The following is a 24,779-nucleotide window of genomic DNA, read 5'->3' on the forward strand; positions in this document are numbered from 1 at the left end:
AACTGGTGGAGAATGGAGGCTCAGACCCACAGCCAAATATTAGTCAGAGAGTCCAGGTTGGAAGTCTCCATCAGGTTTTTTTCTTTGGAGCTTAGGGAATCCTGTGGAAGAGAGGAATACAGTATTTCTAGGAACCATAGGGGTTGAGGACACTGTAAGAGCACTGCCTGAGGAATCATTTAAGCAGGGCTCATGGTGGGAGTGTAGAAAGGAATATCTGAGAAGGGAAGCTTGTTGGCTAAACCCTCAGAGCCCATCTAGATATTTCATTTGCATGGAGAACTCTGTTGTGTGTTACATGATCTGTGATCACATTATTTATGTGAGAGTTGTGGCCATATGTCCCAGGCCAGGAATCTGGTTAGGAGAAGGTGAAACACCTACGGTTCTCAGTTGGATGCCGAGGTTTCTGAACCCACTCAACCTTACCAAGTTTCTTGGCACAGTCCGTTGCTTCACACCTATAAATATACAAAGTTTTAGAACACCAATTAGACTGGGCCAGAAAAAAAATCATCCAGCTACATAATAATCAAAATCTACAGAACGATGACAGAATATTAAATGTGGCAAGGGGAAAGTTCAGGTATCATAGAAAGGCAGACTGATCAGAATTATACCAACTTCTCAACAAGGATTCTAAAAGTTAAAGGGGCCTGGACAAATATCTCACAATTTCTAAAAAACAAAACAAAACAAAACAAAACAAAAAACAAAAACAAAAAAAACCCAAAAACTAAAAAACAAAAACCCACAGATGCCAACCTAGACTACTATACCCACCCAACAACGCTCAAAATCACCATATATGGAGAAAACATGATATTTCAAGGCAAATCCAAATTCAAACAGTATCTATCCACAAATCTAGTGGTACACAAAATATCAGAAGAAAAATTCTAACCCAAGGAAGATAACCACTTCCAAGAAAACACAGGAAATAAATAATTCCACACCAGCAAAAACAAGAGAAGCATACAAACACAAACTCATACACTAACAGCACCACCATCAAAATAACAGGGAGTAACAACCAGTAATATTTCTCAACATCAATGGACTCAATCCTCCAATAAAAAGAAACAGGCTAACAAAATGGATGTGAAAACATGATCCATAATTCTGCTGCATACTAGAAAGATACCTCAGTAATAAAAAATAGATAGTGCCTGAGAATAAAAGGCTGGAAATACGTTTTTCCAAAAAAAAAAAAAAGTGGACCCAAGAAGCAAGATGGAATAGCAAGTCTAATATCTAATAAAATAAACTTTCAACCAAAATTAATCAAGAGATAGGGAAGGACACTTCATACTCATCAAAGGAAAAATCTATCAAGATGGTATGACAATTCTGAACATTGATAGATGTCTAAACACAATGGCATCTACGTTTGTAAAAGAAACAGTGCTAAAGCTTATGAAACATTAATAGTGGAAGACCCCAGTGTCACCAACTGACAGGCCATCCAGACAAAAACTAAACAGAGAAATAATGAAACTCACAGACATTATGAATCAAATGGACCTAACGTAACAGACAGATACAGAATATTTCATCCAAACACAAAAGCACAATAAAATAACTAAAGGTGATCAAGGGGATATAAATCGGACAGGAAGAAGTTGAAGTATCACTACTTGCAGATGATATGATAGTATACATAAGCAACCCCAAAAATTCTACCAGAGAACTCCTATTGCTGATAAATACCTTCTGCAAAGTGGCTAGATACAGAATTAACACAAAGAAATCTGTAGCCTTCCTTTATGCCAATGATAAACAGGCTAGAAAAAAAATTAGGGAAACAGCATCCTTTACAATAGCCATGAATAATATAAATATCTTGTTAAAACTCTAACCAAGCACGTGAAAGACCTTTAAGATAAGAACCTCAAGTCACTGAAGAAAGAAATTGAGGAAGATATCAGAAGATGGAAGCATTTCCCATGCTTATGGGATTAACATAGTGAAAATGACTATCTTACCAAAAGCAATTTACAGATTCAATGAAATTCTCACCAAAATTCCAACACAATTTCTTACAAACCTTGACAGAGCAATTCTCAACTTCATATGAAAACAAGCAAACAAACAAACACCCCCACCCAAATAAACAGAATAGTAAAAGCATTCCTGAACAATTAAAGAACTTCTAGAGGTATCACACACACTTTGGGTTGATTTTCGACATAGAAGGCAAAACCAGACAGCAGGACAAAAAAAAAAAAAAAAGAAAAAGAAAAAAGAAAGAAAGAAAGAAAGAAAGAAAGAAAGAAAGAAAGAAAGAAAGAAAGAAAGCATCTTCAACAAACGGTACTGGTCTAACTGGATGTCTGTATGTAGAAAAATACAATAATTCATATCTACCACTCTGCACAAAACTCCAGTCCAAGTGAATCAAAGACCTCAACACAAAACTGGATCTACTAAATTTAATAAAAGAGAAAGTGGGGAATAGCTTTCAAATTACTGGTGCAGGAAACAACTTCATGAACAGAACATCAATGGCTCAGGCTCTAAAATCAAAAATTGATAAGTGGAACCTCATTACACTGAAAAGCTTCTGTAAAGCAAAGGACACTATCAATAGAACAAAACAGCAGCTTACAGATTGAGAAATGATCTTCACCAACCCTACATACAACAGAGGGCTAATATCCAAAATATATAAGTTAGACACCAACAATCCAAGCAACCCAATTAAAAAATGGGATACAGAACTAAACACTGAATTCTCAACAGAGAAATCTCAAATGGCCGAGACCCATGTAAGGAAATATTTAAGTCCTTAGTTATCAGGGATATGGAAATCAAATTAACTTTGAGATTCCATCTTACAGCAACTACAATGGATAAGATAAAAACTCACGTGATATCACAGGCTGCTGAGAATGTGGAGCAAAGGGAATCCTTCTTCACTGCTGGTGGGAGCACAGACTTGTACAACCACTTTGGAAATCAATTTGGAGGTCTCTCAGAAAAATGGGACTAGTTCTATGTCAAGACCCAGCTACACCACTCCTGGGCATATACCCAAGAGATGCTTTATCATCCCCAAAAGACACTTGTTCATCTATACTCAAAGCAGCTTTATTTGTAATAGCCAGAAACTGGAAACACCCTAGATTTTCTTCAGCTGAAGAATGGATAAAGAAAATGTGGTACATCTACACCATGGAATACTCTTTAGCTATTAGAAATAAAGACATCATGAATTTTGCAGGCAAATGCATGGAACTTGAGAATATCATCCTAAGTGAGATAACCCAGTCCCCAAGGACATGCCCAAAGGTATGTATGTCCTCACTTATAAGTGGATATTAGCCATAAAACACAGGATACTCATGCTACATGTCCCCCAAAGAAGCTAAAGAAGTAAGGCCTAAGCGAGAATGCTTGAATCTCATTCAGAATAGAGCATAAAACAGTCATAGGAGGCAGATGGAGGGAGGGAACAGGATGAGAGAGGGTATAGGGAGAGGAATGGGGGTGTTCAGGATCAGGTATTGGGAGGGATAGGAGAGATGGCCAGAAGGCTATGAGACTGGAAATCTGCAACTGATGGTGGTGGGGAGGTGGGGACAGGCATCTCGAGGACATGAGAGAGGTGTGGGATAGGAGAGGTACTCAAGAATCAATGGGGGTGACCTTAGCTGTGACTCACAGCACTGGAGATATGGATCCCAAAGAAGCCACCTCAGGTAGCCAGGCAGAAACCCCATTGGAGCAATAGAAACACCAAACCACCCTCAAAATTTTTGACCCCAAATTTATCCTGTCTACAAGAAATGCAAGGATAGAGGATGGAGCAGAGACTGAGGGAATGGCCAATCCATAACGGGCCCAATTTGAGACCCATTTGTAAGGGCTGGTTCTGCTGCTAGGTCCTGTTCCTGATCATTCAATAAAGACGCTGGGGGCCAATTGCTGGGCAGAAGGAAAGAGGCAGGGCTACTGGGCCCTTACAGGCAGGCTAAGAGGGTTTTTCTGCCCCCGACATGATTTGGAGGGAGAAAAGGTGACCAGCCATGTGAGATCTTGGACTGAGCAGTCATAGGACGATTTTCCAAGTGGGAGATTAGAAACACAACTAAGCTGAGGGCAGTTTTGGGTTGTTGAACAAGGAGAAGTTAAGGGCAGTAAGAGGTGCTGAGCTAATAGTATTGGAAAGGGCATGATAGCTGAGGGATATTAGAAGCATCGAACAACTGAGCCAATAAGACAGGTTGAAATTGAGCATTGTGTCTGTGTTTTTCATCTGAGGATCTAATATTCTCTGGGTGAGGGCTGGTAGTGCAGTTTTCCTAGAGCTTAAAGTGGGTAGAAGGAACTATGTGCAACACTCATCACATGGACAAGCACCAAACCCTGACACTATTAATGATATTGCTATGCTAGCAGACAGGAATCTAGCATAGCTGTCTTCTGAGAGGCTCCACCCAGCAGCTTACTTGGTAGGATGCAGAGACCCACAGTCAAACAGAGGATATAGATTGGCAAATTTTATGGAAGATTTGGGGGAAGGATTGCAAGCCCCAAAGGGGATAGGAACTCCACAGGAAGACCAAAAGTCAACTAGCCTGGTCCTTTGGGGGGTTCTCAGAGACTTTCCCATGAACCAAGGAGTATATAAAGGCTGGACATAGCCTCCTCACCTCCCCCAGATATGTAGAAGATGTGCAGTTTGGTCTTCATGACGTTCCACACTGTAAAGGATACTGGCCTCTAAAGGAACAAAGAGAGCAAACACTCATGAAAGAAATCTTTCTTCAATCCAGAGGCTGCTGTTACACTAAGGAAGTTGCAGCAACAATCAATGGAATCTAACCATTGCTGATATAACAGTGCTACAGGGTTGCTCTTTTTCTCTGTTGAGTTTTACAATTTTGTTTTAACATGTACTGGGAAATTTACATCTACTGATCTTTGACCTTCCTATTCGGGTTCGAGTATGTAAGGTATTTTCCGTGCAAGTCTGTATGCAATGTAAGGAGGCCAGAAGAGAGTGGTGGATTACTTGGAACTGGACTTACAGATAGAAGTTAGCTGCCATGTGGATTCTGGGATAGAACTTGGATCCTCTGGAAAACCACCTAGTGCTGTTAATTGTTGAGCCATCCTTCCAGTCCCCAAGTATATCTTTTCTTAAGACAGGAGCCTAGCATGACTGTCCTCTGAGAAGCTCTACCCAACAACTGACTAAAACAGACGCAGTGATCCAGAGCCAAACATTGGATAGAACTCAGGGACTGAAATGGAAGAGCTGGGGTAAGAATTGAGGGCCCTGACAGGGGTAGGAACTCCCGGAAGACCAATAGTCAACTAACCTGGACAATTAGGGGCTCTTTGTGACTGAATCACCAACCAAAGAACACACACAGGCTGGACATCCTTGCACATATGTAGCAGATACACAGCTTGGTCATCATGCAGATACCCAAACAACTGGAGTGAGGGCTATCCCTAAAACTCTTGCCTTTCTGTGGAATACGTTCCCCAAACTGGGCTGCCTTGTTCATCCTCAGTGGGAAAGGATGAACCTAACCCTGCTGAGACTGTGCCAGGGTGGGGAGATAATGGGGGTGGGAGGCCTCTACCCTCTCAGAGAAGGGGGAGGGTATAGGGACTTGGTAAGAGGAAACATAAAGGGGGCAGCAATCAGGATATAAAGTGAATACATAAGTAAAAGTTTAAAAATCAGAAAAAAGGAGAACATTTAATTGGGGCTTGTATAGAGTCTCAGAGGTTTTGTCCATTATCATTATAGTGAAAGGCAAGCTAGGAAGCATGGTGAAATGCACACAGACTTGGTGTTTGAGAAGTAGCTGAGAATTCTACATAATGATCCTCAGTCAGTATGAAGAAGGACACACTGGGTCTGAGCTTTGGAAACCTCAAGTACGAGCTCACAATGACAGACTTACTCCAACGAAGCCACACTCCTTAATTCTTTTAAAGAGGTGCTACTGCCTGATGACTAAGATTCAAATCTATGGACCCTGAGGGCAATTCTTACTCCAACCACAATGCATGATGGGAAAGTTATGACAACAGGAACTTAAAGCAGCTCGTCATGTTCTATTGCCAGTCAGGAAGCAGGAGATAGATGAAGAGGTGTTCTCAGGGTAGTTTCTAATAATACAGCATCTCAGTCAAACACACACTTCCAACCATAACCAACAGGTCTTCGGACTTCAATTAAACTAATCAAGGTAAGTCCTGCAAATCAACAACCTAAGGCTTGCCTCCCACGTGCTTCTAGAATTCACAGTGTTGACCATTGAGGTGTAAGCACTACTCCTTGACCCCTGTCTTCATAAAACACAAATTCAATTTTAAAACGCAATATAAGTTTATTTTGTCTGGGCACACATATGTATGATTATATGTGGGCCCATGCATTAAAGTCAGAGGACAACCTTCAGAGGTAATTACGTCTTTCTATTTTGTGGGTACTGGGATTACTAATATGGGTGTGGGTCTTGCTGACAATTCAGTTTGTTCCCAAACATGCTAGCTCTCTCCTGAAAGCTTTTAATCATAACATTCCTTCCCTTTCCCCAACCTTACCCTCACTTCATAAGTAAATAGGCTACAACTTGACAGGTCCAAAAAGTATTTAATAATTACAACAGTATGAAAGACCACAGTCCATGTGTCAAGTGAGACTCAAGGCAGTCTCTTAACTGTGAGCTCCTACAATGAAAAAACAAGTCACTATTTTTACCACACACTGGCATTCCATTTCTAAAACAGAAGAAACAGAAGACAGCCCCAAGGCCACAAGGAGAAACACATCTGACAGCTCCACTTTTGACATGGTTGTATGAATGATTCCAAAGGCTTTACCACATTCTCCAAACTTAGAGGCTTTTATTCAGCATGAAGTTTTAATAAACTTTAGGGTCTCAGGAGTGTTAACATTTGTACTATTTCACTCCAGGTTGAACTACTTTGTCTTAAGAAATATAAGAAAGCTTATTAAAATTTGCAACATTTTTCACAGGTGGCATTTTAGTCTAGTATGAATTGTGAGGTGGTACAGAAGTTCTTAGTAAGGCCAGAAGACCCTGGCACATTTCTCACAGTTCTCATGTTTCTTTAACAGATGAATTCTTTAGTGTTGTTTAAGACCAGAAGACTGCTAATAGTCTTTTGCAATATTCTTCACATTTGCAATGTTTGTCTCCAGTAAGAATTATCCAATGTTTGGTCATACAATGGAACTTCTAAACTATTTGTCACATTGTTTACATTCATATGTTTGTTTCTCAGAAAGATCTGATGATCCCTAAAGATTTGTTGAGCATTTTCCCATATTCTTTGCATTAGTATGTAGGAGGAGCTAAGGTGGGAGGAGTAAGGAGAGGAAGAGGAGGAGTTGGGAGAGAAAGAGAAAAAAGGAAGAGGAGGAGCTAGAGAGGGCAGAGATGTAGGAGGATGGAGAACCACACAGGTATGGAGAGCACTTGTGGGAAACAACCTATAAACTTATAATTAGGTTACCTAATTGGGATACAACTCTTTGTATGGGCATCTTGTTATTAATCATTATCAAACATATAAAGCCTTTGATTAATCTATAAGAATTAGAGTCTCATTCTCTTACTGAGCCTGCATGGATGGCGGAATGGTCTGGGCAATGCCCTGTCTTGTGGAGACAGCATGGAAGATTGGCAGAGCCACCTCTCATGCTGGCATCTAGTGGGTGGCAGGGCTGGCGTTTCTGGCGGGCCGGTTCTAACTGCAGTGCACACATGGCCTCAGGCCAAGAAACATGGCAGCTGGGCTAGGCTGGGCTAGGCAGAGCCACTGCAGGTTAGATAGTCGGCTTGACCAGAGGCTGTTTTTAAATAATTACCATAACATTAGTATATGTTCTCCACATTATGAGTTAATTTGTGCAGACATAAGTATGACCTCATAGAGAGCGCTTTTCCACATTCCTCACATGTGTAATGTTTCTCTCCAGAATGGGCTATGAAATGAGGAGAAATAATCTAGGAAGCTCTAAGGACAGGACTTGTACTTTACAATTGTAGGGGTTCAAATCTGTAATGAACTCTCTTGCATTTAGAATAGAAGGCCAGGCCCACATACTTTATACTTGTAGAATCCCTCTCTCTCTCTCTCTCTCTCTCTCCTTCCTCCCCCCCCCCCCCCCCCTTTTTCAATTTGTCGCTCTTTGTTTTTTTTTTTTTTTTTTTTTTTTTTTTGGTTTTTCGAGACAGGGTTTTTCTGTGTAGCCCTGGCTGTCCTGGAACTCACTCTGTAGACCAGGCTGGCCTCAAACTCAGAAATCCCCCTGCCTCTGCCTCCCAAGTACTGGGATGAAAGGCATGCGCCACCACTGCCCGGCTAGAGGTTCTTTATTGTGTTGAATTCTCTTGTGTTTAGAAAGCGATGATGGAGAATGGAAGGCATTTGCACATTCTTCACACTTGTATGTTTTCTCTCCTGTAATGAATTTGGTTATGGTTGGAAAGTCTTGATGGATAACAAAAGGCCTTGCCACATACTTCACATCTGTAGGACTTTTGTATAGTATGATTCTCTTGTGGTTAGAAAGTAATAATGGAAAATGGAAGGTGTTTCCACATACTTTGCATATTTATGGTTTCTCTCCTGTATAAATGTTCTTATCTTTGGAAATTCTTGATGAATAACTGAAGGCCTTCCCATATACTCCACCATGGTAGGGATTCTCTCCTGTATGAATCATCTTGTGTTTAGAAAGTAATGATGCATAATCAAAGGCCTTGCCACATACTTCACACTTGTATGCTTTCTCTCCTGTATGAATTTTCTTATGGTTAGACAGTCTTGATGGGTAACGGAAGGCCTTGCCACATACTTCACACTTATAGGGATTTTCTCCTGTGTGAATTCTCTTGTGTATTGAAAGTAATGATGGAAAACGGAAGGCTTTACCACATATTTCACATTTGTTTGGTTTCTCTCCTGTAATAATTTTCTTAAGTTTGAAATGTCTTGATGGATAATTGAGGGCCCTGCCACATGCTTGACCATAGCAGGGTTTCTCTCGTGTATGAACTACCTTATGTTTGGAAAGTCTTGATGGATAATAGAAGGCCTTGCCACAAATTTCACATTTGTGGGGTTTTTCTCCTGTATGAATTCTCTTGTGATGAGAAAGTTTTGATGAAACATGGAATGCCTGGCCACATACTTCACACTTGTAGGGTTTTTCTTGAGTATGAATTCTCTTGTGCACTGAAAGTGTTGATGGACAGTGGAAGGCTTTGTCACATTCTTCACATTTGTAGGCATTTTCTCCTGTATGAATTCTCTTGTGTACAGAAAGTGTAGATGGACAATAAAAAGCCTTGCCACATACTTCACACTTGTAAGGTTTTTCTCCAGTATGAATTCTCTTGTGTACCGAGAGTAATGATGGAAAGTGGAAGGCCTTTCCACATACTTCACACTTGTATGGTTTCTCTTCTGTATGAATTTTGTTATGTTTGGAAAGTCTTGATGGAGAACCAAAGGCCTTGCCACATACTTCACAGTTATAGGGTTTCTCTCCTGTGTGAATTATCTTGTGTTTACGAAGTGATGATGAAAAACAGAAGGCATTTCCACATACTTCACACTTGTATGGTTTCTCTTCTGTATGAGTTTTCTTATGGTTGGAAAGCCTTGATGGATAGTCGAAGGCCTTGCCACATACATCACACTTGTAGGGATTCTCTTCTGTATGAATTATCTTGTGTTTAGACAGTATGGATGGATAATGGAAGGCCTTGCCACATACATCACATTTGTATGGTTTCTCTCCTGTGTGAGTTTTCTTATGTCTGGAAAGTCTTGATGGATAATAGAAAGCCTTACCGCAGTCTTCACATTTGTAGGGTTTTTCTCCTGTATGAACTATTTTGTGTTGAGAAAGTAATAATGGATAATGGAAGGCCTTGCCACATATATCACACTTGCAGAGATTCTCTTCTGTATGAATTATCTTATGTTTAGAAAGTATGGATGGGTAATGGAAGGTCTTGCCACAAACTTCACATTTGTAGGGTTTGTCTCCTGTATGAATTATTTTGTGTTGAGAAAGTTTTGACGGATCATGGAAAGCTTTGCCACATACTTCACAGTTGTAGGGTTTCTCTCCTGTATGAATTCTCTTATGGTTGGAAAGTCTTGATGGATAATCAAAAGCTTTGCCACACACTTCACATTTGTGTGGTTTCTCTCCTGTATGAATTTTCTTATGGTTGGAAAGTCTTGATGGAACATGGAAGGCCTTGCCAAAGCCTTCACATTTGTAGGGTTTTTCTCCTGTATTAACTATCTTGTGTTGAGAAACTAATGACTCTTCAGACTTGTAGGATTTCTGTTCTATATGAATTTTCTTATGTACAGAAAGCAATGGAGGAGCATGGAAAGCTTTACTACATATTTCACAGTTGTAGGGTTTTTCTCCTGTATGATTTCTTTTGTGTTCAGAAAGTAATGATGGAAAACGGAAGGATTTGCCACATTCTTCACACTTGGAAGGCTTCGCTCTTAAATGAATTCTCCAGTGATGCTGATACACCTTTTTGTGCTCAAAGGCTTTGCCACATTCTTTGCATGTATAGCATTTTCCCCCTGGTGAGGAAGGGTTGAGAAATGAATGAAAGCAGAGTAAGATCCTGTATTTATAGAATGCTTATTATTAAAAACCAAACATTAACTCATAGTTCCATTTGTCTATAAAAATGATAAGCTACATTCAAGTTTCTATCTGTATTCATTAAACCTAATTTACAGAAGAGGAGAAAGTCATGTAAACTTCCACTGAATTAAGAAGACCATGAACACATAGAATATGGAAGCACAGGAATATTAACCAAACTCACACACGTAAGCAAAACATATCAACTACAAAACCCCATATTAGCATTATACAGTTACAAATCAACTCTTTAAACAAACACAAAAGTTTTATGACTAGTTAAAAAGAAAGTATAAAATAGTGTAACTTGGAAGACACCTGAATAAGCAAGATATATATTTTTCTGAATATATAACACCTGAATAAACTGTATCTCTGTCTATGTCTATATCTATGTATCTCTATATAGTAAGTATGTAGTTTGGTTTTGGAAGCTATGAAAGCTAGGTGGCATTAGAATACTTTTCATAATAACACGAAAGAATACATTTCAAGGATTCAAGGCAAGGAGTTTTACACAAATCTTAAGGCATAATGTTTTTATGGGCTGTGTAAAGATTATCCTATCATTCAAACACTGATTTCTCTCCCCCCATATCTTTTTGTCATCCAGACATGGCTTTGTAATTCTTGTTTTCAGAATCTACTGTCTTAAATTTGTATAAATATTGCTCCCATTTATTTTCTGACTTGTCAATAAAAGCTGATCACCCAATGGCTGGGCTGAAGAGAAAATAGAGCTGGACTTCGGGCAGCCCAAGGAAAAAGACACACACACACATACACACACACACATACACACAACACACACACCCCCCACACAAAAAAATACAGGGAGAGAGAGGGTGGTGCGGGGGGATATCTATGAGGAAGGTGTCCAGAGACACTTTAAAAGATCTCTGAAACCCAGAGAGTCAGGCCAATAGTAAAATGCAACTATCATGTGGATTTTGGCTGGGAGGCCATCAGATTAACTTAAAGGATTAGAATCGATTATTAACTGCCCAGGAACTGTGTTGTAAAACTCATCAAATAACTCTTATTGTCTCTGTCTCACTCATTTGGGAGCTAGCTGGGGATAAAGAAAAATCAGGACTTTTAAAAATGCATGTACATGTATCTCATAAAAAACATAAATAGCCAAGTTAAAAATTACATAAAATAGACAGAGTTTAGGCTGTCTTGGGAAACACAAGTTAATCTCATGGTAGAAGAAAACAAAGCTTATGGGACTCAAAGCATCCTAAACATTACATGATGTCCTCCTTTGAAAGAAAGACAAAATTAGATCTTTAAAAGATGATTTATACCAGGATATTTTGTCTCAATGGCTTTATGTTGTATCTTAAAATTCCCCACTTTATTCTCTGACACCCGCCCTCTGACACACCTGGATGCACAGTGATGGTGGCTTGACTCTTCACATCTGGAGGCTCTTGTATTTGCTCCAGAAATGTGACCAGGTGTGGCTTAGAGGAAACAAGACCTGTTTGTGGGAAAAGGGGACAAGATTGTTACTGTGGTCACATGGGAAATAAAATGTCCCTCCAGGGCTGTGTATACAAGAATGAGAAAATACAATAAAGGAGTATGGAGGACCAGTTCTCATGTGTTTTCTGATGGGCACATAAGAATGCTTAGGAGGAACTTAGTTTGTGGGTTCCAAGCTTCATATTCCTCAGTTACAGGGGAAAACTTTTAAAACCAAAGTGTGTGACAGTCTCTTTAAGGTGTACCACTTATTTTGTAATACAAATGATACATTTAATAGGGCGATATGAACACAAGAGGAAAAATTCTAAGGTATGTGAATAATTTTAATTTTTATAAAAGTAGTCCTATGAACCTCCCTGTTAGAAGCACAAGCTCCCATGAGGTACTGTACAAAGGGAGCAAGTTTTATGCTGACAATTAATTAAGAATTCATCATGAATGTTATCCTCACCCAGAAACACAAGGTTATTGTAATTCTCCAACATCACATCCCTGTACAGTTTCCACTGAGCAGGACCCAGGCATTCCCATTCCTCTGAAGAGAAATATATAGCCACATCCCAGAATGACAACATATCCTGAAAGAAAAAAAAAAGGATGAATACCATACATTATTGTGGTGGTTTGGTCTGGTGCTTCTATGTATTTAAATGCTAACTTTTTTACCCCATGTCCTAGGTACCTTCATGTACCTGTATGTCCAAGACAAGCAGATTCCCATGTACACCAGTGTTCCTTGTGTAAACCTTGGTCTCCAATGTAAAACTATTGGTTAAATCAAACTAGCACTAGTCAATTATGGGGGAAAGTAGAGGTAGGCAGGGCTTTGGTGGCCAAGCTGGAGGTCAAAGGTAAGGATCACAATGAGGAGAAGGAGAAATAGGGAGGGGAAGGAGAAGATGGGAGGATGATGGGGGAAGGAGAAGATGGGACATCTCCATTAGACATGATAGATCTTGTAAAGTAAAATTCTCTCACCCCTACCCTGGATAGACCTGATCTTGCTCTTTGTCCAGTTCCCAGCTATTACTTTGTCTTCTTTATGTCTTTCTCTTTTTAGCCCTGGTCCATCTATTGTCCTTTGAGATCTTATTCCCTTGGGTTCAGGACAACACTAGTACTCTAAGATTCCTTCATCTTTTAAATGAATAGTATCCACTGAACAATGTGCCTCCCGGCTTCTATTTCCTGAGATTACCAGCAGATGAATAAAAATTATTTCTCTAACTTGGTTTATAATCCTTTAGATTCAACATCTTATACTGTTAGATTTCTGAGGCAGCATAAAGAGACAGAAGACAGAAAAGAGACAGAAGTCTGACCTTTAACAAACAGGACTGCGTTTGTTGGTTCACACACTGAGAGACAGACTCACTTTTGTAGCAAATTGAGGAGTATAGCAGATAATGAGGCTATGACCATTTATAGGGGCAGATTGAGGGGCTCGGGAATGAAGAAATTTTTGCAGCACAAAATCAACCTTTCTCTCCTAAAATCTGTCCTTTGCCAAACTGTTTTCCAAAGTTGAGACATGTGTCTTGAAAGAGTGGGTAAGTTGCCAAAGTCATCTTTAATCTCAGAGCAGTCCTGCTTTATCACCAAGCAGAGTGTATTACTTCCATTGATCTTGGTCAGAAGTGCTGCTGATACAGGTAAGTCAGCGTGCGAGCATAAGAAGCTTGGACACATAGGATGTGGGACTTATCTTCTTATGCCTAAAATAATAATATCTTTTCCCATCTGATAGAATCTTGCTTGTAAAAACAGGATTCCTGTATGAATACAGCTGGCCTTCAATCTTACTTTCTGATACAACCCACAAAGCAATGTTTTGGGGGACAGCCTGTCACTCAAGATAATTCTACTTCCCCAAGCAGACAACACCAGGAGGGAGAGACTGCAGACTTGTAGGGGCTCCTCGAGCAGCATCAACTTCCTCACTTCCAAGCCTCTTACCTGTCTCTCTACAAGGTCCAAGCCTTCTTGGCTTCTCCCTTCACACAACACCCCATTGCATGCTTTCAGGGGACTTGATGCCCTTCTCTGTGTGTACTGATATGCAGGCTTATCTGTTGTCCTCAGCCTCTTTCCTGAATTGCTTCTGATTGTTCTGTGCTCACAAACCCAACATCATCCATATTATCACAAATGACCATATTGCATCTTGTATCATCACTGAAGAATACTATCACAAGTTAATCATGTGTAACACAATTCCTTGATTATTTTCTTTATGATTTAGCTAAAATTCATGAAAATTAAAGAAGTTCATTTCTAACCACATTAAGAGGAACTCAAACCAAAGAAAAAGGGAATATAAAGAAAATCAACGTGTGTTAAAAGAATATAGAGCTGTTTTATAACTGAGAAGAATAAAGGAAGCCATTATGAAGTCAGACACGCAAACCTAATAAAACAACATTAAATTTTGCCGCAGATGGGCTGACTGTTAGGACAAGCCTGCATTTTCCCTAAAAACCTTATGACCAGCTCTCATAGAAAAAATAAACAATATAAAAGTTCACATTGGCATTTCCTCTCAATGAACTCCAAGATGTCTAGAAACATTTGCCATTGACACATTGCTTAGATGAACACTAGGACACAGACTTTAGAATTACAGTCACAACCTTCATCAAAGACTACAACACATTTCAAAAAGGCAAGAAGAAGCATTTCAGTGTCATTAAAGACAATGAACTTAAGGAGAACGAGTACTTGAGTGATGCCCAAGAAATCAAAAATATCAGAATGATGGAAATGACAAAACAATTGAGGATTTGAAACTGGAATTCAATAAAGAGAAACCCCAAAGAGGACTCTAGCAGAAATGAATACAGAATTAAAAACACCAATTATCCAAAAAGAAAACTTAAAAGAAAAACTTACAATAGAATTAATCAGCAGATGATACAATATAAGAACTTATTAAGTAGATGATCTAGACAAAATAAGCTAAGAATATTAAATACAAAAAGAAAAAATCTCCAGGAAGGAAACACATAGAAAAGGTTAGACACTGTGAAAAGACCGCATCTTCAAATTAGAGTTATAGAAGAGGAAGAAACATCCCCAGGCAATGACATAGATATGATCTTTAAGAAGGCCCTAAAAGAAATTTTCCCTAAACTAAAAAAAGACATACCCATAATAATATAAAAAACAAAGAGAACACTAATTGGACAAGATCAGAAAATGAAATACTCATGGAATAATGAAATCTGTAAGTGAAAGAGCACATTTATTATGACAACAGCCGACATCTAAATGGATCTTTGAAAGCCAAAAGAACCTGGAGAAATGCATTCCAAGTCTTAAAAGGCCATGCCATCCAACCTAAGCTACTACATACCACACAACTATCTGCACTAACTGAAGGAAATAGAAAAACTATCTACAATATAAAGAGAATTACAAGAATTGTAGAAAAAATGCAGAACAACATTTTAGGCTGCAGAGAGGGATGAGCATAGCCAAGAGACTGTGGAAAGGAATCAGAAGCCAAAATTACAAAACCACAAAGGGCCACTGAGAACACAACCAGCGGTGAAAATGAGGAACATCCTGACAATGAACACTCACATATCAGAACAAGTGATGCCCACCCACAATCCTCCATTCACAAGACACAGGTCAGGAAAATGGATAAAGAAATGAATCCATGTTTATGTTGTCTACAAGAAGGAGATCTGAGTGAGTCTTTTACATTTTTTCAGACAGGACAGTTTTTCAAAATATTCCTTTATGGTTTTCTGAATTTTTGGTATCCATTGTAATGTCTCCTTGTTCATTTCTGACCTTGATCATTTGAGTACCGTTTCTCTTGGTGAGCTCGATCAAGTGTCTCTCAATCTTGTTTACCTGCTTAATGAACCTGCTGTGAACTTGGTGATCACTTGAATATTTTTCTTTGACCTAGTTTCAATTATTTCCCTTCTGGCTGTTCTGTTTGTTTGTTTGTTTGTTTGTTTTGTGTTTTTGTTTGTTTTTTCTTTCTTTTTATTCTTTGCCGTTGAGAGGATTTGGATGATGTTTGTTCTTGTTTATCAAAAATTTCTTCATTACATAATTCAATCATTTCTCTGTGTTTTTTTTTCTCATAGTTTTATTAGGCAATTAGAGATATAATCTTCACGCACAGGATTACTTTCAATAGGTCCCAGAGGCTTAGTTTTCTTAAGATTTCATTTTCATCCTTGTGTGTGTTTTACACACACAAAGTAAAATTAAAAGGGAAGCAAAATTAAAGGGGAGTAAGTTAACACCCTAAACGGACTCAAATCAAATGGGGCAACTGAAATAGCAATAAATAGTTTCCCAGCTAAAAAAAAAAATTCTATGCCCAGATGGATTCATAACAATTCTCTGAGGCATTCAAAGATCTATAACTAATCCTTCTTCAACCATTTAGTAAATATATGAACAGAAGGTGCACCTACAAACAGATTCTATGAAGCAAGTATCACCCTAATAACAATATCAGGTAGACACACAACAAAAACTATAACAACAAAAGAACTTCAGTAGCCAAGAGCAATATCCATAATGAAGTCAGAATCAAAGCGCTCAAAAAATATACTGGGAAGAAAAACTTGCAAAGAAAATACAGACACATGTCAAAAAGATTACTGACATGACCAAGTTGGCTGTATCCCTTCAATGCAGTGATGATTTATAATCTGCAAGTCAATATATGCAATAAATGATATGTACAAAAATCACATGGTCATCTCAACAGGAGCAGAAAATTCTTTAATGTGCTCCAATATGTTTTTATGATAAAAGTGCTACAGAATGTAGGGCCAGTGGGTTGTTCCTTCAAGGGAAGGAATGCAAAACCTGTTTTTCCTACAAAGCGAAGAACAGACTGATAGTGTGCTAAACTTTATTCTATGACTGTGGCTAGAAACTCTACTGCCACCCAGTCTCCTCCAAGATGCTTCTTGTGATTAGTTTTTCTTATTCATTTTAAAATGTTTTTTTCTACTCAATCTATAAAACATATGTTTATAGACTTGGCAATGAGTATCCTCTTAGTCACATATGATCTGTATTTAGCTAATATTGTCCCTCTAGGAGATTTATGTATGATTTATTATGCATACGGGATTTAGGTAATTATCACCAGAAGAAGTTTCGTCCAATTGTGCTTGTGCATCAATATGCCTAGAAGAAACAAGTTGGGGTCAGATTCTCCCAATTTAAACAAAGAACTGCAAATGAGTTGTGTTGGGCAAACTGCCTCCCTGCCTTGTTATATGGCTGGTCATGAAGGCCATGAAGACCTGCAGGGATTCTGTTTGGAAGCATAAGAGAGAGAATGGGATTCTCCCTCTACCTCTCCTCTACCTCCATCTGTAGTGGGAAATTTTCCCTGCAAGTTGGGAGGAGCTAAGGTAGGAGGAGTAAGGAGAGGAAGAGGACGAGTAAGGGGAGGAAAAGGAGAAGGAAGAGGAGGAGCAGGGGAGAGACAGATGTAGGAGGATGGAGAACCACACTTGGACTGAGAGCAGTCCTGGGTAACGACTTATATCTAGGTTAGTTAATTGGTTAACACTGACAATTGTGTGGGCATCTTGTTATTGAGCATTACCTAACATATAAAGCCTTTGGTTAATCATTAAGCATTAGAGTCTCATTTTCTACTGGTACCGCACGGATGGCGGGATGGTCTGGGCTCAGCCCAACCTTGTGGAGACAGTGTGGAAGATTGGCCAAGCCATCTCCCACGCTGGCATCTTGTGGGTGGCAGGGCTGGTGTTTCTGGCTGTCTGTTCCTAGCTGTGGTGCGTGCATGGCCTCTGGCCATTTCTAGTTGGGGCGTGCACGTGGCCTCTGGCTGTGGAACATGGCGGCAGAGCTAAGAAGAGCCACCACCGCTTAGATAGTCGGCCCAAGAAAACACAGTTTTAAAGTATTTCTTCAACATCTATTAGAATCCTGAACCATACAGACAGGAGCATGTTGTCCTCTGAGAGTCTCTACTCAGCAGCCGAATCAGACAGATAGACACCCATAGCCAAGAAGTAGGTGGAGTTTGGTGACCCTTATGGAAGAACAGAAGGAAGGAAGAGCCCAGAAGTGGATGGGAGCACCACAGGAAGACCAACAGAATCAACCAACCTGGACCTTTGGGGCTCTGAGAGTCTGAACCACTAAGCAGAGGACATACATTTGCTGGACCTACGCCTCCCTGCACATATAAAGCAGATGTGCAGCTTGACCTTCATATGGGTCCTGAACAGTTGGAATGGGGGATACCTCAAAACCTGTTACCTGTACGTGGGGTATGATCTTCTAGCTGGGCTGCCTTGTCTGGCCTCAGTGGGAGAGGAAGCGCCTAGCCTCAGAGATTTGCAGTGCCAGGGTGGGAAGAAAACCCAGGGGGACCCCCGACCAACTCAGAGGAGAAGGGTAGGGGAATAGGAGGATTGTGGGAGGGGTTGACTGGGATGTGGGCAGTGAGCAGGATGTAAAGTGAATACATAAAAGAAAAATAAATTAAATTAAAAAGAAAAAAGAGAGACAGACTGGAGGGTACATATGACCTCATGGGGAAATTGGGAAGAACTGGGAGGCCATAATTAGGGAAGTGCAAGAACATAAATACGGATTTAAAAAGTAACCTTGGAGCTCTTACTCTTAACTCCCTACCTGCCTACAGCTCCTCTAGGTAAACCCAGTAGTGGTCACCCTGATATCTAAACCATACAGAGACTCAACAAAGAAAGAATATCCCAGATCCACTTTTCCTTATGAACATTGATGCAAAAATACTCAATGAAATACTCGCAAAACAAATCCAAGACCACGTCAAAAACATCCTCCATGGTCAATGGGGCGTTATCCCAGGAATGCAGAAGTGGTTCAATATACAAAACCCCATCAACTTAATCCACCATATAAACAAACCGAGACAACCAAATATTTCAGGACAATCTCCTTAGATACTGAAAAAAAACTTTGAAGAAAATCCAACACCCCTTGATGTTAAAAGCCTCGGAGAGATGAGGGATACAAAGTACATAGCTAAACACCAAAAAAAAAAATCAAAAAAAAAAAAAAAAAAAAAAAGAGCAACATATAGCAGGCCAAAGGAATAGAGAGAAACTTAAAGCAATTCCATTAAAATCATGGAGGTCCACCCTATCGCTTCAATATAGTACTTGAAGTTCTAGCTAGAGCAACAAAACAACAAGAAGGGGATACAACTTGGAAAAGACTAAGTCAAAGTATGGCTATTCACAGATGATATGATAGTATGCACAAGTGACCCCAAGAACTCTACCAGAGACCTCCTACAACAGATAAACACCTTGAGCAAAACGGCTGGATACAAAATCAACTCAAAAAAGAAAAAATCAGTGGCCCTCAGTTATACGAACAATAAACGGGCTGACAAAGAAATTAGAGAAAGAACCTCCTTTACACTATCCACAAATATTATAAAATATACTGGTGTGACTCTAACCAAGCAAGTGAAAGACCTGTAAGACAAGAACTTCGACTCTCAAAAAGGAATGTAACTAAGATATCAAAAGATGGAATGATTTCTCATGGATAAGTAGGATTAACATAGTAAAAATGGCCATCTGATAAAAGCAATCTACAGATTCAGTGCGCTTCCCATCAAAACTACAACACAATTCTTTACAGACCTTGGAAGAACAATTCTCAACTTCATACAGAACAAACAAAACAAAATAAAACAGGATATCTAAAACAATCCTGTACAATAAAATGACCATCCCTGATTTCAAGCTGTATCACAGAGTAGTAAAACAAACAAACAAACAAAACAACAACAATAACAAATGCATGACATTGGTACAGAAACAGAGAGGAGAATGAATGAAATTGAATAGAAGATCCAGAAATAAACCCACACACCTATGGACATTTGATTTTTGACTAAGAAGCCAAAACAATACAATGGAAAAAAGAAAGCATCTTTAACAAATTGTAATTGTCTAACCAGATGTCTGCATGTAGAAGAATGCAAATAGATCCATATTTATCCTGCAAAAACTCAAGTCCAATGGATCAAAGACCTCAACGTAAAACCAGATACACTAAATCTAATACAAGAGAAAGTGTGAAGTACCCTTGAACACACTGGTACAGGAGACAAGCACCTGAACAGAACACCAAATAGCTCAGGCAGTAAGACCAAAATTAATAAATGGGACCTCATGAAACTGAAAAGCTTCTGCACTATCATAGGAAAAAAACATTGGCAGCCCACAGAATGGGAAAAGATCTTCATCAACCCTAAATCCCATGAGGGGTGGGGGTGATACCCAAACTATATAAAGAACTCAAAAAGATAGACACCAACAACCCAAATAACCCAATTTAAAAATGGGGTAAAGAGCTAAGCAGAGAATTCCTCAACAGAGAAATCTCTAATGGCCAAGAAAGACCTTTAAATGGTCCAACATTCTTTGCCTTCAGGAAAATGCAAGTCAAAGTGACTCTGAGATTCTACCTTCCACCCAGCAGAATGGCGGAGAGCAAAAACTCAAGCCACAGCACATACAGACAAGGATGCAGAGCAACGGGAACACTCCCCCACTGCTGATGGGAGTGTCAAGTTGCACAACCACTATAGAAATCAATTTGGCAGCTTCTCAGGTAATTGGGTATAGGTTCTATCTCAAGACCCAGCTATACCACGGGCATATACCCTAAAGATGTTTCGCCATAGTACAAAGCACTTTTTAACTACATTCGGAGCAACTTCACTCAGAATATCCAGAATTTGAAAGCAATACAGACATCCCTCGATGAACAAATGGAAAAAAAAAATTGTGGTTCATTTACACAGTGGAATACCGCTCCGCGACTGAAAAGAAGGATATCAAGAATTCTTCAGGCAAATGGATGGAACTAGAAAATATTCTTGAACGCTTCAACTTTCCCTCTAGCCCACGTACCAGAGGTAAGAGAAAGGTTAATTATTTGGATCGTGCAAGCACAGGTTCGTACCAATTCCAAGATTATTCTGTGGCTACACAGCCATGTATTGTGATGACTCAGGTCACAGCGGTGTACATTAGAAATTCCTACTCAACCCGAGGCATCCATAAATCTAACAGTTCATTCCAAAGAAAAAGGAACACACAACAGTCGCCCTCACAAGACTCTCTGTCCCTGGACACTTCGGGGAGTTCTGTAAATCCTGAGAAAATGATTACAGTCACGTGAGCACGGATCAGATAGGCAGAGCAGGATTTCCAGCAGAGTTGAGTGAGCTCCCTTCAGCATCTCGCCACAGGACGTCAGCAGACCCAGCCTGCCTTTGCAATCCTCTTGTTTCAAACATTCTCCACGGTCAACCCTGCTCCCAGAGGAGTGGCCCACCCTAGGTCAGCACAGCATCTCCAGGTCAGCAGCTTCCCCTGTCTCCCAACCAGTCCGGGTAAGCGCCCTCTGCGCCCGACCCGCCACCCTGCACAGTCCTTCAGATCTGCAGGACGGCGCTGCTCCCCGCACCAACCTCCATATCAGAGATCCAAACCCAGTTCTGAGCAGGAAAGCCCCCTAAATTTGGGGGAGAAGCAAGGATTAAGCACGAATCCGGAAGTTTAATACTGACAGCCCCATCTGGTGATGTCATAATAGTAACGCCTACATTTCCCACAAGTCAGTGCAAAGGACTTCCAGAAACACACCAAAGGGGTTTTGTGTACTCCCTGGGTACCTACCCAATTGTGAGCAAGTGAAATTGGAAAGAAACAGTCTTCGGCACATGGGCAGCCACAGGGCATTCGGGCTCTTTTGAAGTGCTGTGGTCTCAGCACGCGATGCTGGCCTGTGAGTCGAGCCTTTCACAGCGATGTTTATCACATTTGCTAGTAATTTCTGCTAAAACTTGATTTTAAAGCTCAAATCTACTTATAAAATCACACTAACACATGGGAAATCATGCTTTCATGGTCTGCTTTACTTAAAAATAAGGGAGCAGGAAGCTAATGTAGGACAGAATTTCGATAAGGTGCTTAACGATTCAATGCTTGGTGATCCCACCTGACGTCCAGCATCTCAGGTGCCTAAGACCGAAGAATTGGAAATCAAAACTATCCACCACCAGGTGTTCTCTGAGCACAGGCTTTCCTCCTCCTCATCTCCCAAGAGGAGGCGCAGAGCTCCTGGGATCACACTGGTGTGTGTACTGACTCTTGGTACAATGTGCACTTTAGGATTTCCCTCAATCCGTTTGACGTTCCTTAGCCAATTTCCTCTCTCCTCTGAGCATGTTATCGTTCATGTTTGAGACTGTTTAAACATTTGGTATCTGTCTTGAACGTCACTCCTAAGAAGAACCCTGAACTGATTCCTCCTTGAATACAAAGGTATCAGACATATGTCCCTAGGACCGTCAAATGAGCTCACTGTCGTAAAGAAGCTACACTGGAACCGTGGAGTCCCGAGAATGCCCCATCTCTTCTTAGGAAGGTTTACTCCTGGGCAGTCTATGCTTGAGACAAAGGTACAAACCCCATCACAAGGAAGACTTCATGCTTCCATGATGCATACTGATTCCCAGGGAAGCTGTTTCAGAGCAGAGACTGTGAAGTTTCTAGTCAATTCTTCTAGTCCAGGGAGTGTGTTAACCCAGGGATGCAGCTCCCCTTAGAGAAACTAGAGTCAACAAGTGTAGGACCCAGAAGGGCTGCTATGCCCTGGCTGAGCCTTTCTGTATGCTGCTGTCTACTAAGTAACATTCTGCGGTTCCTCTAGGATCAAAACATCCTGACTAATGTATGGTTCCCCAGGAAGGGAATTTACACTTGACATCCTATTGCCCCCAGTTGAGTTCCTGTTTTCTCCTGAGTTTGTATTTTTCCTTCCCTGGCTTGGTGTATATATATTGAACCTGCTCAGTAAAAGCTTTGGCATTCTCTCATAAGGGATGACCCGAGTCTGAGTCTTTCTTTAATCCCCCAGGCCTATGCCTGAGCTTGGTACCGGGCAGCGCCAGAGCTGTCAAACAAGCAGTACAGTCACCTGGACGCTTGATTGACATGTCTGTTTAGAATGAGGTCATGACTGGTCTGTCCCCTTCCTGAATGCTGCAGTGAACGGCATTGTTAGTAACCATAAGAACAGAATTTCTGAGCATAGCTAGGCTTCCAATATGTGTGTGTGTGTGTGTGTACACATGTATGTTTGTGTCTGTTACATGGACACCTACCTGAGAGGGCACTGACTCATTTGAGAGGCGCTGTTCCCTGAACAGTCAGCATTCACTCTCAACTGTTCTTCAGTCTTCATTTCCTCCTAGTGAGATTGGTTAATTCAAGAGGAGGGGGAGGGACTTAATGTGGTCCAGGCACAAACTGAACACGCAGACTCGAGAGGAAGCCAAATTCAGCATGACATTAGGAGCCTAGGTACACTTAGGGAAAGTCTTCCAGAGCCGAATTCTCAGGCCTTATATGTTTGTTTAGACCATGCTGGCAGTTTTTAGCTTTATCGCCTATGCTATCATTTTATAATACCTTGATCATTTAAGTTTCTCCCATACGAACATTCTGCATTCACTATGATGTTTGGCCAAATTCGTTTACAATCTATGCTTACAGTAAGCTAAAGAGATTGTTCACTAGTTGAGAGTAGTTAATATTCTTACAGGGCGTGAGTTTGTTTCTTGACATGCACATGGTGACTCGCAAGCACAAATAATAGCAGTTTTAGAGAATCAGCCCAACTCTTTTGATATCGTGAGGCTCATGTAGAAGAGATGGACAGAGAGACCTAAACAGACAGACAGACACACTGCTAGTAAAATAAAATAAAAATATATGATTAAAAGTATTTATGGGGCCCATGGTTGTGTATTCCTTTGATTCCAGCAGTCATGGGTCAGAGCGACTTGGCTCTCTGTACTTCAGGACAGCTTGGTCTTTAGAGTGAGTTTCAGGAATGTCAGCAGTACACGGAACAACCTTATCTGAAAAACACTGACAATAAAATAAAATAGAACAAAACTGAGGTTTCATGTTCTGAAAAATTTGATATTTGTACTGGCTGGTTTTGTATGTCAACTTGACACAAGCTGGAGTTATCACAGAGAAAGGAGCCTCCCTTGAGGAAATGCCTCCGTAAGATACAGCTGGAAGGCATTTTCTCAACTAGTGATCAAGGGTAGGAGGGCCCATTGTGGGTGGTGCCCTCCTTGGGCTGGTAGTCCTGGGTTCTATAAGAATACAAGCTGAGCAAGCCAGGGGAGCAAGCCAGTAATTATCATCCCTCCATGGCCTCTGCATCAGCTCCTGCTTCCTGACCTGCTTGAATTCCAGTCCCAACTTCCTTTGGTGATGAACAGCAATGTGGAAGTGTAAGCTGAATAAACCCTTTACCCCTCAACTTGCATCTTGGTCATGATGTTTTGTACAGGAATAGAAACCCTGACTAAGACAATGTTTGAAAGTAATATCTTGCCGGGCGGTAGTTGTGCACGCCTTTAATCCCAGCACTTGGGAGGCAGAGGCAGGCTGATTTCTGAGTTCGAGGCCAGCCTGGTCTACAGAGTGAGTTTCAGGACAGCCAGGGCTACACAGAGAAACCCTGTCTCGAAAAAAGAAAAAAAAAAAAA

At 40.4% G+C, this 24,779-nt stretch overlaps 1 protein-coding gene across 1 annotated transcript in view; it reads right to left on the bottom strand.

Annotated features, from left to right (window-relative positions):
- Nucleotides 1–8,292: 8,292 nt before the first annotated feature.
- LOC114636220 (zinc finger protein 728-like) overlaps nt 8,293–24,779 on the bottom strand; it is a 61,208-nt gene continuing 44,721 nt past the window's right edge. The window contains 3 exon segments of the mRNA XM_028784428.1: nt 8,293–9,882; nt 9,952–10,339; nt 10,388–10,525. Coding sequence (XP_028640261.1) covers nt 8,612–9,882; nt 9,952–10,339; nt 10,388–10,525 — 1,797 coding nt within the window. The 3' untranslated portion in view covers nt 8,293–8,611.

Source organism: Grammomys surdaster, unplaced genomic scaffold, assembly GCF_004785775.1.
Source record: "Grammomys surdaster isolate TR1022 unplaced genomic scaffold, NIH_TR_1.0 123012, whole genome shotgun sequence".
Classification (NCBI taxonomy): domain Eukaryota; kingdom Metazoa; phylum Chordata; class Mammalia; order Rodentia; family Muridae; genus Grammomys; species Grammomys surdaster.